The sequence below is a fragment of the Jatropha curcas genome, chromosome 11 (genome assembly GCF_041381405.1).
Source record: "Jatropha curcas cultivar XTBG-Jc1 chromosome 11, XTBG_Jcur_1.0, whole genome shotgun sequence".
NCBI lineage: Eukaryota > Viridiplantae > Streptophyta > Magnoliopsida > Malpighiales > Euphorbiaceae > Jatropha > Jatropha curcas.
The window spans coordinates 8,600,800-8,619,042 of record NC_143161.1 but is presented as its reverse complement, the minus strand read 5'-3'; the positions used below and the strand labels follow the sequence as shown (position 1 = coordinate 8,619,042).

The window sequence follows — 18,243 nt, the reverse complement described above, 5'->3', positions numbered from 1 at the left end:
TTAATAAATTAATTAAAACTGTATAGCCGTATTCAAGGTCCTCGGAATGTCAATAAATGGTACTAATTGTGAAGAATATACTGTATAAAAATAAGCATGAACATTAATAAAATAATATAATTTTGTTATATATAGCACATGCTATCACATGTCTCCATTCTACCAATAATCCAACAGTCCAAATAAATAAATAAATAAAAGTAAGTGTGTGGATGCACTTGAAGCTAAAATTCTCTCTTTTTTTCTGAAATTGCTAAAATCCGTTTTTAATATTCAGGAATAAACTCTCAACTAAAATAATTCCATTTGGGTTCCAATATTAGCATTCTGGAAAATAAAGTACAATGTCAACTCATTCGACTAAAATTTAGTTGATTATAATTTTTAAGAATATTAATCGTGTTTATCATGATTTTTATAAAGGTTGCATCGGGTCTTACCCTTACACTATATCTTGGGTATGGTTTAGTGTTCTCTTCAAAAAAAAAATGTATTCTCGTGAAAGTCTTTATTTTATGAAGTTGCACAACAAGAAGACAATATGTTTTAATTTGTTTTTAAAAGAATTTTATTTAATAACAATAATTATTTAGCTTCACCAAATTTTCATTTTCGTTTAGCTAAATTATTTGTAAATTACTTCTTTTAATTTATTTGTACTTATAGCAAGTCTTTTATGAATATGTAATAAAATGTTCAAAATCCATAAATAACATAAATTATCAATCTTAATTCAAATTCTAAATGCATATATTTATAATATAAATTTAAATCACATAAATTTTATGGTAAAAAGTGATAAATATGAGCCAATCAAGTATGGCCTGATTGATGTTTTCGAGTTTGAGTTCTCTCCACTATAAAGTTATCATCAATTTGATGAATGTTATTCAAAGAGCATGTTAAGCTGCATAGCAAATAAGAAAAACTTAAATCTAACTATTGAGTGTTGATTTTCAAATCTGTTGGAACATTCTTTATATGAAAAAAAAAAAAAAAGAAAAAAAACTCCATATTGTGAATATTAAAAGCACAGACGCGTTAAAGAAACTTCCAGTCTATTACCAACTTTGAATTCAAAGCAGCGAAACTTTCACATCCAGAAACCGCGTATCCTTTTATATATGTATACTTAAGCATATGGCCTTTCTTTCTACTCTTTGCTTGCCTTCCTTGTATTCTCTCTTTCTGTTCTGACTATTCCATATCTACACCTTTCTTTATAAAACTTCGAATCTCTCTTCTATCATCTCCTTCACAAACAAGAAGCTACCAGAGCTGTCTTTAAGTCCTCGATTAGTAATGTTTTTTTATAGATTAATTTTAGTAGCAATCTTCTTTATTTCTCTATTCCTCTTTCCAAGCAATGCTATTCGATCTTCTTTACAGAGTAATGAGATAAAGATTGAAAGATTTTATCTTTCTTTGCAGTTCTTGGAAGCTCCAGATTATCAAAATGGACAAGAATGTCCTTCTGTCGATAAAAACAGTTTTTTGCATCATTGTAATCCATTTCTTGTTCATATAGCTATGACTCTTGATCCAGAATACTTAAGAGGCACCATAGCAGCAATCCATTCAGTTCTTAAACATGCTTCTTGCCCTAAAAATATTTTCTTTCACTTCATTGCTTCTGACTCGAGCTTAATTAGTCCAAAAAAGTTATCCGAGACTGTACAGTCTGCATTTCCTTCTTTGCAATTTAAAGTCTATCTCTTTGAAGAGGATTTGGTAAATAGTCTGATCTCAAGTTCTATACGCCCAGCTCTTAATAACCCATTAAACTATGCAAGAAGTTATATAGCGGATTTGCTCGATTCTTGTATTAAACGAGTAATTTACTTAGATTCGGATGTTATAGTTGTTGATGACATTGAAAAACTATGGAAGATTTCTCTTACTGGGTCAAGAACAATAGGAGCACCTCAATATTGCCATGTGAACTTAAAGAAGTACTTTACTAATGAGTTCTGGAGAGACAGGGAACTTTCTGGGGTTTTTGAAGGGAAAAATGCATGTTATTTTAATACAGGTGTAATGGTGATGGATTTGGAGAGATGGAGAGAAGGTGAATATACAAAGGAAATTGAGAAATGGATGAGAATACAGAAGGAGAAAAGGATTTATGAATTGGGTTCTCTTCCACCATTTTTATTAGTTTTTGGTGGAGAAGTTGAGAGTATTGAACATAAATGGAATCAACATGGACTTGGGGGAGATAATGTGGTTAGAAGTTGTAGGTCTCTGCATCCAGGAAATGTTAGCTTGATTCATTGGAGTGGAAAAGGGAAGCCATGGATAAGACTTGATGAGAATAAGCCTTGCCCTATTGATTCTTTATGGGCACCCTATGACCTGCATAAAGACCATCAAAGAAGAAGACGACAATGATCTTTTAGTCGTTGTTATCTTTGTTCATTTGATTCTTTTATTTGTTTATTTTATAACTTTTTGTCCTCTGTTTTATATTTTGGGCTGAGTGCCTGAGAGTGAGAGGACAGAGTTTTCCTTTGTATAGAAAGGGAGTATAAATACTGAAATTCGTTTGTATCAATTCTTTGTAGTTTTTTGCTATGGAATTTTGTTCTCAACATTAGAGTGGCAGTTAGCTTTTAATTCATTGATAATAAGTGTTTGATTTAACTTTTAAATAGGAAAATCAAAAGTATAGAGTACAGCTTTTTTTTTTTTTTGTCTATAACCATAGTATCCACGAATCCGATCGCTCGAGTACTGCAAACTTCCAAAATACCACTTATTTTAATCTACTTATTCTATCAATCAAGTAAAATATTATATTATCTTAATAACTTTTAAAAATATCAAACAATATCCATATTTTACCAAACCTTTAGACATCGTATTCAACCAATATATCCTTCCAATTGAACAAATGCTTAAACTAAATTCTCATTAGCAATTGGAACATATTCATTGTCATTATTATTACGAAAGAATATTTTATTTACTTTATTTATATTTTTTGTTATTTAAATTTTTATATATACATGGCACCATTCATATCACATCACAAGCAATATTATTGAATTGTTGGTCGACGAAATTCAAAATAATATAAATTACTTGTCAATTATTCATTTTATCAATTTCCACCCTCCCATACAAATTTTAGGGGATGGATAAAACATTTTACAAACTGAACACAAAAAGACATCACCACCTGTATGTTTATTAAATTTTAAAAATGACTACTGCAAATTCAAATTTAAAACGTGAAACAAAACTTACAGGTAAGTAGCAGCCACGAAAATAAAATAAAATGAAATAAAATAAAATAAAAAGCCACGTCAAGCCTAGATGCAAGCCTTGCAATTTAATTGGTGACGGTGCATAAAAATGAGTCGTGCAAAGCAAGCTTCTGCACAGGAACAAGGTGGTTTTTGAAGCTATAGCTTCATCACTGATGGCGTAGGTAGGCTCATATAACTTTCAGTAAGTACAGCAAAATGTAAAGGTTGCTAGTTTGAGACTATATATATTATTCAGAAGGATGAAATGGACATTATATTGCCTTTGCCCTTTTGAGACAGCATAGAAGATTGAGAACAGAAGGAATCAAGAAGTGGGGTGTATCTATTGTTTACAGTTGAAAAGCAATAGGTACATAAAATAAACAAAAAGAAAGGAATGTACATGCCTCCTCCTCCATTTCCTTTTCTTTACAACAATCCCACAACACAGCTTAGATGCAACCTGTTCTCCAACCCTCTCAAGTGATGCCCTAGTAACATACACCTGCCAATTATAAATTCAGTATATATGTTAACAAAAGAATTTAGTTAGTTTCGGCAGACATGATTATGAACTTACAATAAAAATACATTCCTAGCAAGCACCTATTTTCATAAAATTTTAACCAATTTTAGATTTAAATATTTACAGAATTATTTCATGCAGAAAAAAGTATTACATGCTCACTTAATATCTATTAGCATGCAAAACACGGATACAAGTTTTCAATCGACTGCATGACCAATTCAACTATGGCATTCACCATCAATTTATGAAGAGTAAACATAAATTACTAACCAGAAAAGCAGCTTTGCTAGGTAATCACGAGAAGTGCCCATGGTGTCACAAAATTCACCATCTTTGTGACTTTCTGGATTTGTAACAGCTGAATCGTCCATGAAATTAGAAGGATCATCTTTGAAAAATCTTCTTAATATGTTCTGAACAAGCTGGTGAATAATATCCCCCACTTCTACAGATGATGGTCGAGATAATTCTGATACCTATTGGAAAAATCAAAGTACAAAATGAAATCGTTTTAAATATATTGCAGACTTAAATATAAACTCCAACTTCCAAATAAGATAGTACAATTTTGGACAAGAAGGAGGACGCCATTACCATTTCAGGATCCAATGAACGCAGATACTCTAACAAATCGTTCCTACTTCCTCTATTACATTCTATTTGCATGGTTTCTTTCTTCCAGTCATTGAGTTCCTGACACAACATATCATCATCTCAAGTCAGAATATCAAGCACCTTATCATTCAAAAATCCAGATTAGCACTATACAATAAAGACATTTCAATCTGAACAATTTCAAATAAATAATTGAACTGTCTCCAGAAGATCAACTGCCACCAACAAATATCAAAACCATATCGACACAAGGAAAGTCCTGTACCATGTACATATCGATGTTTGTTCAAAGCTACAGGTATCAAGAAAGCATAAAATTTAATAGTAACACATTGGATTCAGATTTCAGATTCTACAAGCGGCAAGCATCCAAGCTGATGCCTCTGCAACTAATCTTCTCAACTTTCATCAAACAGAGTCTAACTACAGCATATAGGCACCAGCATATAAAGCATTCTACATGTCTAGACTTTTAGCAAGAAGTTAATTAAACCTCTAGACAATTCTTTCACAACTGCTGCATCATATTTATACCTATTAGTTGTTACTATAACTTGAGCTAATGCTAGATCGAGTCCTAATTGTCCTAAAGCACCAATATTATGAAGAACAAAGTTAAGTTGGATATCATGTATTTTGCATTTCTTCAAACACTGTACATAACTAGTATAACTGAATTATAGAAAAGGTGGTAATTGAAGGGTCCACCTGACTGATCGACTAAAAATGTCATAGTATATTTCATGGCTACATTACAACACTAAGAAAATTCAAATCCAATTGAAGTAGAAGCATAGGAGTCTTATGTTGATATGAAATTAGACCAGTCTATGACCAAACCACAACATGAAAATCAATGTACAATTCTCCCTACACTTCTAATGAAAACAAAAGATACGTGATGCAAAGAAAACAACCAACCACTGATTCCGCTTTTGGTTGATAAACAATGGTAATGCCTTCAATCACAGTTGTCAAATTGAGAATTGAAATTTTTATTTTTAGAATCGAGAATCGAATCGTAAGATTCGGTATTGACTTCTCAAAATTAATTAACAATAAATAGATATACATTTATGGATTAGATTTCCAACCCATATAGATTTCAATTCCAAATCATGTACTAAATACAAAATGAAAGAGACCTAATGAATTGTGGAGTTGTCAAATTCAAAATATCAAACTATGAAGTTAAAATTTTAAAATAAAAACAAAGTAAAAATATCAAGCCATTGAATTTCCCATTCAAGTCCATATTCATTCATCACATTTCCAAATTAAAGCCTTCGTCATTTTCATCTTCTAATATAACTATATTTTCATGCTCTTCTTTCTCTATATCGACTTTTTCCACTTGTTTTGTTGGGTAAAAAAATCATTGGAAATGAGAATCGACTCGAATCGTAAGATTCGAATTGCATGAATCGTAAGATTCACGTCCAATTTTGATTCATCCATAAGATTCGAATTGTTTAGCATAAAAATTGAATTGAAACATACGATTCAAATCATAAATCATAAGATTCTGATAACACTGCTTTCAATCACTAAAATTAGAAGACGAAACTAAATATAGAAAGCTTCTAAATTTATATATCTAATAAGTACCAAGTACAGAGAAATCAACTTCAAAAAACCAAGTAAAAATGCACGCATATTATGAAACCCCACCGAATTTCATAATTAAATAATACTTTAATCATTCTAAAACATATAAGAAAATGATCATCGTAAACTGAGGAATTTAGGACTAATGCCAAGCCAGTAATTTTAAGTTGTAAACAAGTTATCAATATCAACAATAATAACATATCTCTCTGATTATATATCCTGCACCTTATCAATATAAAAAACTTAATAATTATCAACAAAGAAAAAAAAAAAATCTCACCCGCTCCATACTAGATAACTCTGACTGCAACTTTTGAATGTAACTTAAAGCCTCCGGTGACAGATCACCAAAAACCTGAGGACTAATCTCTAAATCTTGGATGCCAATCTCACCAACTCCGCTCTCGTTATCTTCACTCACCTCTCTTAATTCCTCTTTCTCTTTTTGGCAATTCGATTTCTTCGAAGTCTCCACAGAGATATCCAAATTCCTCATTAGCGATATTCTATACTCAGCATTCCACAACGTGTACCTAAAATCACACCAATATCCAATCAAAAAATCTAATCAAATCCACCAATCAAACTCCATAATTTAAAAGTAACGAATAATTTACCCCGTAATAATCGCGGAAATGAGTAGACGATCGAGAGGATGCTTCGAAACCCTAATATTAACAGAGAATTGATCAGATGGAAGCAATCCTAGCATTGTTGAGATAGTCTGCTTCATCGAATCCTTAGCAGAATCAGAAACTCCTTTGGAGATAACGGAAGTATCGAGAGGCTCGATTCGTTTAAGCATATTAGCGATTACAGAGAAACCACGGTCAAAATTAGACTTACGAGTTGAAACGAAGTCATCGGAAACTTCTCCGCCGCTACTGAGACAACTAACGGTGGCGACTGCGGAGGAGGAAAAAGAAGAGGAACGGCGTTGAAAGAAGTTGTGGCGGGACAAGAGAGCTGGTGGCGGAGGTTTCGGCTGAGGTTTGTAGGATAAATCAGATATACGAGAGAGAATGAAAGCTCGAGCTGTGGCCGCCATGTAAGAGACTCGAGCTCTCTCTGGGTGTCTCTCTCTATCTCTCTGCGTCTGCGTTTGTCGACGTGGAGGAACCTTACGATTTTCTTAGACCAGAAATTATATGATTAATAATTTATAAGATGGGATTAGTTGAGAAAATGGACGTGGAGAATACTGTTATTACCAGTTTACCATTGTACAGCAAGGTGAAAACCGATGACCGGTTGGTTCGGTTTTGCCGCCAACTACCACACGTTAATTTTCAGCTGAGCTAATAAAAATTTTTGAACAACGGGTGAAGGATTGCGGGGTGCTGTTTTAATTGACCATTTTTTTAAGGGTAGAATTCTAACATTAATTAATAATTTATAATTAAATTTAGGGAATCAAATATTTGATTTTTCAAATTTTATTATAATTTTGCGTCTATTAATTAATAAATAGATTGATTAGTCTCTGAAATTTGAATTCATCAAACTATTTAGTCTTTTATTCAAAAAAATATTATTTGTAGGGTTAGTCATAGTATTAATAGTAATTCAATAGTAGATTGTAAGAATTAAATTATAACAAGCAATCCAGTAAAAATTAAAATACTTTGATCTTTTAATCACTCTCTATCTTCTTTTTTAATTTTAATCCATATGTTTCATATTTAATATTTATTACTTTTATTAAATTATCATTTCAACTCATGGTGATGATTTGATGTCACTGTTTCACCGTATAATTATTCTTTAAAATGATACTTTTTATAAAATAATTAAATAGCTCAATAGGTTACAGATGAAGAATTAATTAGCATTAAATAATTATTATTATTGACCAAACCTATCGTATTAAATAGTTACTTAATCTTTAATTTATTTTGTTAAAGCATGTTCCCTTCATTTTATAGCGTGCGCATATTAATTATTTAATTCATTAAATTTAAGTTAATTGGAACAAAATTAAATCTAAAGCTAATATAATAATCACGGATTCAATTTTTTAACTCTCAATGATTTGTTTAATGATTCAATTAGAAAAATATCACGGTTCAAATAAGTAAAAAATTTTTAAAATTTAAAATTTTCAAGTCTAAACTCAATTGATGGATTGAAAATTTTAAAATATGCTTCACTAATTTGATTTTTATAATATATTGAGTTCTCCACAGGAAATAAAAATTGATCCGCTTCGATGAATTTTTAAATTTTAAAATCCAATAAGCAAACATAAATTATTAATAATATTATTAATAATATTCTTATAATTATACCAGTATTGTAAAATTACCAAGGGCCAAAAAAAAAAAAAAGGACACGTGAACAAAAGGGAGTTGAATGTCAAATGGCTTAAAAGGAAAGCAAAGCCAGTAAGAACATTGCAAGCAAAATGGAAACTTGGTTCGTAGGCGAAACAGTAAATTTAAGCAAGTTTTAATTTTTAATTAGTCCTTTAAAAATTGATTAGTGGAATTAATTATCAATTTTATAATAAGCAGACACGTGTAGTCACGTTTGATGACAACTTGGTTTTCGTAGGTAAATCACTGAAATTAATTGTAAATTATTTTTTCATTTTGTCAATTTGTAATTTTTTTTTTCTAGCCGCCTTTCTTGGAAAGAAATGGAAAATTGGCAAAGCAATAAAACTCAATAATTTTTTAAAAAATATCATTTATTATATTAAATATCCAATAGCATTCACTACAATAGCATATAGTATTAAATTTTCAATCGGATATAGAAATTAAATTATTCATAGGCAAATTGACACTTCTAACGTAATTAACTTCTTGCAAAAATAAATAAATAATTAAACATAATGAAATTTAATTTATATATAGAAATCAAATCCTTATTAAGAAGAATTACTACGTTTTGAGAAATATAATTTATTAATAATAATATCAAATATTATAAATACTATATCATACATAGAGCTTTAATTTTTTAACAAATCAAAAGAATTTGTTTATATTCTTATGAATAACAAAACTAAAAATAAAAGAAATAATATTATATCATTGCGCTTGAAGATGATTTTAACTAAAAGATATAAATCTTCATATTATTTGGATGACAAAATAATAATTCCTCTAAATTTTCTATATCTAGAATTACTTTTCCAAGAATTTGCAACATATAATATATACAAATGAGTGTTCTTGCCATTATACGGCAATAATATCAATGGAGGAACATACCGTATCACCGAGTTCCATTGATCGAAAATCCTCAACAAATCAAGGTTTAATGTCTCCAATCAAATAAAATCAAATATTATACTTTTATTTAGTAATAAATTCTCGCAAAGAAGGATCTTCACAAAGAAGGGACAAAAAACGCCAAATAAGTGTTGGGATTGTAACTTATCCCGAGTGGGGCCCGCAAAAATACCGGTGGTAAAAGTAAAATAAAATTACTATTACCACATATACTTCCAATAATTAAATATTGAATATTAACGATCGAATCCACCAGAAATAATAATCACGGTAAAAAAAAATTAAATAATTACCGTAAATGCCAGAAAAAATAAAACACCGAGAATTACGTGGTTCACCCTTCAACTGTTATGGGCTACGTCCACGGGACAAAAACTCTGAATAATTCTTCTACTAAAAAAATAGTAGGTACAAAAGAGATTACAAAAATAGTGGCACCCTAAGTGTTTAATAAAAAACACCCCAAAAATTACAATCCTCACTATTTTCTCTCTTTCCCAATTTTAGGAACTCTTTTCCTAAAATTTTTCTTTGTTTTTATGTTTTTGTTTTTGTACATCTTGAAATGAAAATCCTTCTCCCTTTTATAGGAGAAGGGAGCGTAGTGGACGCGTTAATCACGCGTCCACTTTTCCCTTTTTTTCTTTCTTTCCTTTTTTTTTTTCTTTTGTTTGGCACCGTCCCCTTTGACTGCCACAAAAACGTGTTTCATTCTTTTTTTTTCTTTTTTTTTTTCTTCATTCAAACGTGTGTGGGTCCCACACATTTGAATCTCTTTTTTCTTTTTTTTTTCTTTTCAAATGTCTGTGGGTCCCACATGTTGGCGGGACCCCACAATAATTCTCTCCCTCCCGACTACATGGTGGGACTCTCCATCCTTGTTGCTTTGATACATAGTTCGAACTTCTCCTTCGGAACGACCTTTGTCAATATATCTGCAGCATTTCTGTCATTGTGGATTTTTCGCATCTGGAACTGCTTCTCTTCAATGGCAAGTCTGAGCCAATGATATCTTACATCAATGTGCTTCGTCCGTGCATGATACATAGTATTTTTGCTCAAGTCTAATGCACTTTGACTATCACAATAAACTATATATTCTTCCTGCTGCACACCCAATTCTTGAAAGAATCTCTTTAACCAAAGCATTTCCTTTCCTGCTTCCGTTGCTGCAACATACTCTGCTTCAGTCGTTGATAATGAAACACATTTCTGCAATCTTGACTGCCATGAAATAGCTCTCCCTGATAATGTAAATAGGTATCCTGATGTAGATTTTTTTTCATCAAGGTCACCAGCCATGTCTGCATCTGTGTAACCAACTAGTGCAGCCTTTTCACCTCCAAAAGTTAAACATAACTTTGAAGTTCCTCTCAGGTATCTGAAAATCCACTTTACTGCTTCCCAATATGTCTTCTGGGGATTTGACAGAAATCGACTCACAACGCCAACTGCATGAGCGATATCTAGTCTTGTACACGCCATTGCGTACATTAAACTTTCAACCGCTGAAGAATATGGAACATTTGACATATCTCCTTTTTCTTTCTCTGTTGATGGGTAGGACTTCTTACTCAACTTGAAGTGAGCGGCAAGCGGAGTGCTAACTGGTTTAGCATTCTTCATATTGAACCTCTCTAGAACTCGTTCAATATATTTTTCCTGCGATAACCATAACCTCCAGGATTTTCTGTCTCGAATAATCTCCATTCTGAGAATTCGCCTTGCCGATCCCAAATCCTTCATGTCAAATGCTTTTGACAAATCACTCTTCAACTTGCTAATCATATGTGCATCTGGTCCAACGATTAGCATATCATCAACATATAAGAGAAGGATGATAAATTTACCATCAGAGAATTTCTGAACATATACACAAGGATCTGCATCTGTCCTTTTGTATCCTTGATTCACCATGAAAGAATCAAAACTTTTATACCACTGTCGCGGTGCTTGTTTCAACCCGTACAAGCTCTTCTTCAAGCGACAAACCATGTCCTCTTTTCCCTTGACCTTGAAACCTTCTGGTTGTTCCATATAGATTTCTTCCTCTAGATCCCCGTGCAAGAATGCGGTCTTTACATCAAGCTGCTCTAACTCAAGATTCAAATTGGCTACTAGACCTAGCACAACTCGAATAGAACTCATTTTCACAACTGGTGAAAAAATCTCATCAAAGTCAATACCTTTCTTTTGAGTAAAGCCTTTGACGACCAATCGAGCTTTGTATCTCACTAGGTTGCCATCATCTTTCTTCAGTTTGTACACCCATTTGTTCTTGAGTGTTCTCTTCCCTTTTGGAAGTTTCACCGGCTCATACGTGTCATTCTTTTTCAAAGAATTCATCTCTTCTTGCATGGCCTTTCTCCAGCAATCTCTATCTTTGCAAGATTGCACATCTTGGAAGCTCTCTGGCTCCCCCTCATCAGAAATTAAAATGTAATCAGAACTACGGTACCTTGCAGATGGTTGACATTCTCTGGTTGACCTTCTTAACTGAGGTTCAACTCCTTATGGTGTAATGGGGTTCTCTGGCTCCCCCAGCTCAACACCCTCTGTATCACTGTTATCATCTACAATTGTCTCTTCATCCCCTATGACTGGCTCTTATTCTTCTCGTTCTGATTCTGGCATTCCTCCTCCTGTGGCATCATCTGTAGGAATGCTTCCTGGTGTAATGTCAATAACACCATCACTTGTGGATTCTTCACAAGTTGTATCTACCACGATCTCATTCTCGTGGAATACTACGTCTCAGCTCCTGACAACTTTCTTTTTCACTGGGTCCCATAACCTATAGCCAAACTCTTCGTCTCCATAACAAACAAAAGTGCAAGGAATTGACTTGTCATCAAGCTTTAATCTCTGCTCCTTTGGAACATGCATAAATGCCTTGAAGCCAAATACCCTCAGGTGAGAGTATGAAATATTTCTACCTGTCCAGACCTTCTCCGGGATATCAAAATCCAATGGTGCTGAAGGTAGTCAGTTGATTAGGTAGACAGCAGTATTGACAGCTTCTCCCCAAAATGGCTTAGGTAAGTTGGCCATTTTGAGCATGGATCTGACTCTCTCAATAATGGTGCGATTCATCCGTTCAGCAACGCCGTTGTGTTGAGGCGTACCAGGAACTGTCTTTTCATGCCTGATACCGTGCTGACTGCAATAATCTCTAAACTCCTTAGAAATATACTCACCACCATTATCCGTGCGCAAACACTTCAAGGCCACTCTAGTCTCCCTTTCCACCATAGCATGAAATTGCTGAAAGTGCTTGAATACTTGGTCTTTTGTGCGCAACAAATATATCCATGTTTTCCGCGAGAAATCATCAATGAAGGAAAGAAAATACCTATTTCCTCCAAGTGATTCTACCTCCATGGGACCACATACGTCAGAGTGTACCAACTCCAACTTGTTGTCTCTCCTTCTAGAGCTTTTCAAAAATGAGACCCGATGTTGCTTCCTAAATAAACAATAATCACAAGGGTTTATTTTACCTTTGGCTAATGGTATGAGGGACTTCTTAGCCAACATATTCAACCATTTCTCACTAACGTGTGCCAGCCGCCTATGCCACAAATTTGGTGAAGCATCATCTTCAACTGTATTTAGTTGACCCGCACATATTGTTGCGTGCGTCTTATATAGCAAGCAACATAATTTTCCTCTCGCCACCACCAAAGACCTTTTGGTGAGTTTCCAATTACCGCCACCTGTATGATGGTGATAGCCTTCCTTGTCCAGTACACTCACAGACAACAGGTTCAACCAAAGGTCGGGAATATGTCGCACATTTTTACGTGTTAATGTGCACCCGACACTTGTCTTTATGCAGATATCACCAATTCCCACCACTTGCGAGACACTATTATTTCCCATTTTAATAGTGCCAAAGTCTCCTGCTTTATAAGTGGAAAAGTATTCCCTTTTTGGAACACAGTGGTATGAAGCACCGGAGTCTACTATCCACTCAGTATCTGCATCTCTAACATGACAACAATCTACATCATGAGTGACTAAAGTCACCTCACCATCTTCTCCTGAGACTGTTGCAGATGTATTTCTGTCATTCTCCTGTCTTCGGTCTGCATTATCCTGTTTGAGTAAACGACAATTTCTTTTGAGATAACCCTCTTTACCGCAATGGTAACATTTTCTCATCTCTCTGGACTTGGATCTACCACCTGACTTTACATGCCTTGGACCTCTACTCTTGCTCCGGCCCCTATTCTCTGTGACAAGGGCTTGTGAACTGGTACTGGCAACATCTCTTCTTCTTAGTTCTTCATTAAGTAGTCTATTCTTTACCATAGACATTGTTACCACACCATTTGGAGCTAAGTTACTCAATGATACCACAAGAGTATCCCAGCTATCCGGTAGAGATCCCAACAGTAGGCACGCTTGCATCTCATCTTCTAAGGACATACCGCTAACTGCTAACTCAGTTATGAGTCCTTCAAAATCGTTTAGGTGTTGCGTAATTGATCGTCCCTCTGACAGCTTCAAGTTCATGACTTTACGCATCATGAAAACTTTTCCTTGAGCATTCGTAGCCTCGTACATATTCTCCAATTTCTTCCAGAGAACTTGGGGATCTTTTTCATTTCTCACATGGTTGTACAGGCTAGCATCTATCAATTGGCGTATTGTACCCAATGTCTGCTTTTTTAATTTCTCCCACTGCCTTTCTTTCATATCTTCCGGCTTTGCACTGTCACCTTCAATTGGATCATACAGATCTTTGCAATTGAAGTAGTCCTCCATTCTAGATTTCCACATTGAATAATTCGAATCCATCAATTTGATCATTGCCCCGTCGTTAGCCATGTTGAATTCTGAATCTGACAAAAAAATTCACTATTCACGAAATTCACTATTCACGTGAACAGTAATTTTGACAGAATTTACCAACCAAAGGCTCTGATACCAGTTGTTGGGATTATAACTTATCCCGAGTGGGGCCCGCAAAAATACCGGTGGTAAAAGTAAAATAAAATTACTATTACCACATATATCTCCAATAATTAAATATTGAATATTGACGATCGAATCCACCAGAAATAATAATCACGGTAAAAAAAAATTAAATAATTACCGTAAATGCCAAAAAAAATAAGAACACCGAGAATTACGTGGTTCACCCTTCAACTGTTATGGGCTACGTCCACGGGACAAAAACTCCGAATAATTCTTCTACTAAAAAAATAGTAGGTACAAAAGAGATTACAAAAATAGTGGCACCCTAAGTGTTTAATAAAAAACACTCCAAAAATTACAATCCTCACTATTTTCTCTCTTTCCCAATTTTAGGAACCCTTTTCCTAAAATTTTTCTTTGTTTTTATGTTTTTGTTTTTGTACATCTTGAAATGAAAATCCTTCTCCCTTTTATAGGAGAAGGGAGCGCAGTGGACGCGTTAATCACGCGTCCACTTTTCCCTTTTTTTCTTTCTTTCCTTTTTTTTTTTTTCTTTTGTTTGGCACCGTCCCCTTTGACTGCCACAAAAACGTGTTTCGTTCTTATTTTTTCTGGCATTTACGATAATTATTTAATTTTTTTTCCGTGATTATTATTTCTGGTGGATTCGATCGTCAATATTCAATATTTAATTATTGGAGGTATATGTGGTAATAGTAATTTTATTTTACTTTTACCACCGGTATTTTTACGGGCCCCACTCGGGATAAGTCATAATCCCAACAATAAGAAGATGGAGCAACAATAACAAAAACAGAGAAAAAACAAAATATGTTGTAAGAAAAACAAATCTGTTTTTATTAAAAGTGAATAAGGGATTAAAATCGAAAGAGATAGTAATTGAATCAAAAGAAAGAATAGAAGGCCAAGGCTACTGCAAAATTAAACAATAATCAAATATAACTGAATTTAATTTAAATATAGAAATTAAATATTGTCAAATAAAGTATTAGTACTTTTGATGTTTCAAAATTAATGTAGTACAATGCAATATAAATTAATTTCTAAAAATTTATAATGTAATGGTTAAATATAATTATGGTGACATATATTAATTTTTAATGAGGGATTAAAAAATTATAAATTGATTAATTATTTTAAAGTGTAAAAATATTATAAACTTTGCATCATGTTGAATTGCAATTTATCAATTATAAGATATAGCTAATAATGTTAAAGTGTACACAGAACATAAGTTTTACGTATTGTTCTAATTATATTTTTTTTTTCCAATTTCTATCAGTTAACTAATATCTAACTTGATTTCAAAAAAATAAAAAATAAATAAAGAAAACTGATATCTAGCTTATATTTTTAAGGTAGAAATTTGAGAATATGATGTAATTATAACCAATCACAAAATTGAGAGTATGTTTGCTTGTTAAACCAATCGATTTTGATGATTGTTTGAGAAAAATATATTTCTTTATTATGATTCTGAAATCCAAATATTTGCAATTAATTAAATAAATAACATAATTACTTGCAAACAGACTAGCTTTTCTGTTTTTTCTTTCCTAATTTTATCCTATTATCTATCTATTTTTATATAAATGTCGGAATCGGAAAATAATGATATTTTCTAAAATATTTTTAGTTATGGCCAAGTAAATTTTAAATTAAAAAATATGTAATACATTAACGTAATATTTTATTTCTTATTTTTTTTATAAATTTTGAAACTAATTACTTCATTTTTAATCAAATTTTATTTGAATTCTATCCAATAATTAATTAACTATTATATGCTTATAGATAATTGTTAAATTATTAATGTTACGTTTTTCTTTTTTTTGGTATAAACGGGAGTTATTATCCTCTGTCTCACTCCCAGGGATTGGATTTGCATTCTCATCCTTACAGGGATTGAAGTCGCTTACTATTTCAACCAAAACGTTTTGGTTTTAATATTAGTTTTTTTATCTCTTTTTTTGTTAATCAAGTTTGAATCCACAGCTTAATAGGCATATATATATATGTGCATATTACAATTTTTTTAAAATTATTTTATTGGATAAAAATAATTTGTTACTAATTATTAATTGTACTAGTGTTAGAACCCGCGCGATGCGCAAAGCAATATTTAAGGATAAAATAATTTTTTATAATTTGGACATAAACACAGCATGAAAATTAAATGGTTGATACGAAATAAACAATCATTAATATTATTTTAGTTTTTTCCCCCCTATATGATATTATCTGTAAAATATAATTATTTTTTTCTCTTATAATCGACACGATGCGCAGTGTAATATTAAAAGATGAAGTATTTTATAAAATCATTCAAAAATAGTAAAATTATATAATAAAATGATAAATTGTATCTTATTGAAATATATTAAAAAAATCATTAATATTATTTTAGTTTTTTTCCTCCTATATGATATTATCTGTAAAATATAATTATTTTTTTCTCTTATAATCGCACGATGCGCAGTGTGATATTAAAAGATGAAGTATTTTATAAAATCATTCAAAAATAGTAAAATTATATAATAAAATGATAAATTGTATCTTATTGAAATATATTGAAAAGTTGCGATGCTAAGATATGTCTTTTTAAGTATCATGCGAAGTTTTTCATAAGGTATGCAATAGCAACGTATGACCTACATAAAAAATGCATACACACATTAATATATTTTTCAACAGTGATAATAATTTTGATAATTTAACAATTGAAATAAGAAATTAAGTATTTTTTTATTTTATGTTGATGATTTATTATAAATGATTGTTTATTTATTTGAAATATTAATGTATTGCTCATTTAATGTAGTGTGTCCTAAGCATATAGATGTCCTACTTTTTAAAAATTATTGTATCCGTACGTTTTCATATTTCATATCCCGTGTCCGTGCAACCTAGCTCATGATATATGAGACTACTTCTTGCAACAAACTAATCAACCAAGGTTTTTTTTTATTACCGATAAAAATAAAATATTTTTTTAATGTACTTTTGTGTCATTGAAATAAGAAATTAAGTATTGTTTTATTTTATATTATGATTTATTATAAATGATTGTTTATTTATTTGAAATATTAATGTATTACTTATTAGTGTACTATGTCCTAAGCATGTGAATGTCCTACCTTTTTTAAAAATTGTCATATTCGTATATTCCCGTATCTCGTGTCCTATGTCTGTGCAACCTAATTCTTGGTATATGAGACTACTCCTTGCACCAAGCTAATCAACCAAGATTTTTTTTTTATTACCAATAAAATAAAGTGTTTTTTTAATTTGCTTTTTTGTGATTGAAATAAGAAATTAAGTATTTTTTATTTTTTATTTATGATTTATTATAAATGATTGTTTATTTATTTGAAATATTAATGTATTGCTTATTTAATATACTATGCTTTAAGCGTGTGGATGTCCTACATTTTCAAAAAATTATCGTATCCCGTTTTCATGCAACATAGCTCCTAGTATATGAAACTACTCTATACACTAAGCTAATCAACCAAGGTTTTTTTATTATCAATAAAAAAGGAAGTGTTTTTTTAATTTATTTTTGTGCCATTGAAATAAGAAATTAAGTTTTATTTTTATTTTGGGTTTATAATTTGTTATAAATGATTGTGTATTTATTTGAATATTAATATATTGCTTATTTAGTGTATTGTGTCCTAAGCATGTGGATGTGCTACATTTTTTAAAAATTATCATATTTCGTACGTTCTTATATCTCGTATTGTGTATTTGTGTAACTTAACTCCTGGTATATGAAACAACTCCATGCACCAAACTAATCAATTAAGATTTTTCTTATTACCAACAAAATAAAGTGTTTATTTTTTAATTTGCTTGTGTCACTGAAATAAGAAATTTACTGTTTTTTATTTTATGTTTATTATAAATGATTGTTTATTTATTTGAAATATTAATGTATTACTTATTTATTTTAGTGTATTGTAAGCAAATGAATGTCCTACATTTTTTAAAAATTATCGTATCCCGTATGTTCCATATCTCGTGTCTTGTTTCCTTGTAACTCAGCTCTTGA

General features: G+C 31.6%; 2 protein-coding genes across 2 annotated transcripts; one reads left to right on the top strand and one right to left on the bottom strand.

The window, feature by feature from the left end:
• Positions 1–1,145: 1,145 nt before the first annotated feature.
• On the top strand, positions 1,146–2,591 carry GATL10 (galacturonosyltransferase-like 10). The gene has a single exon (XM_012227055.4). The coding sequence runs from the start codon at positions 1,303–1,305 to the stop codon at positions 2,389–2,391; it is 1,089 nt and encodes a 362-aa protein (XP_012082445.1). The 5' UTR covers positions 1,146–1,302; the 3' UTR covers positions 2,392–2,591.
• An 879-nt stretch (positions 2,592–3,470) lies between these two features.
• Positions 3,471–7,153, bottom strand: LOC105642268 (seed maturation-like protein). Its single transcript, XM_012227045.4, has 5 exons — positions 6,624–7,153; positions 6,287–6,539; positions 4,375–4,473; positions 4,051–4,256; positions 3,471–3,756 (listed from the first exon to the last, which is right to left on the bottom strand). The coding sequence occupies exons 1-5, from the start codon at positions 7,052–7,054 to the stop codon at positions 3,681–3,683; spliced, it is 1,065 nt and encodes a 354-aa protein (XP_012082435.1). The 5' UTR covers positions 7,055–7,153; the 3' UTR covers positions 3,471–3,680.
• Positions 7,154–18,243: the final 11,090 nt, after the last annotated feature.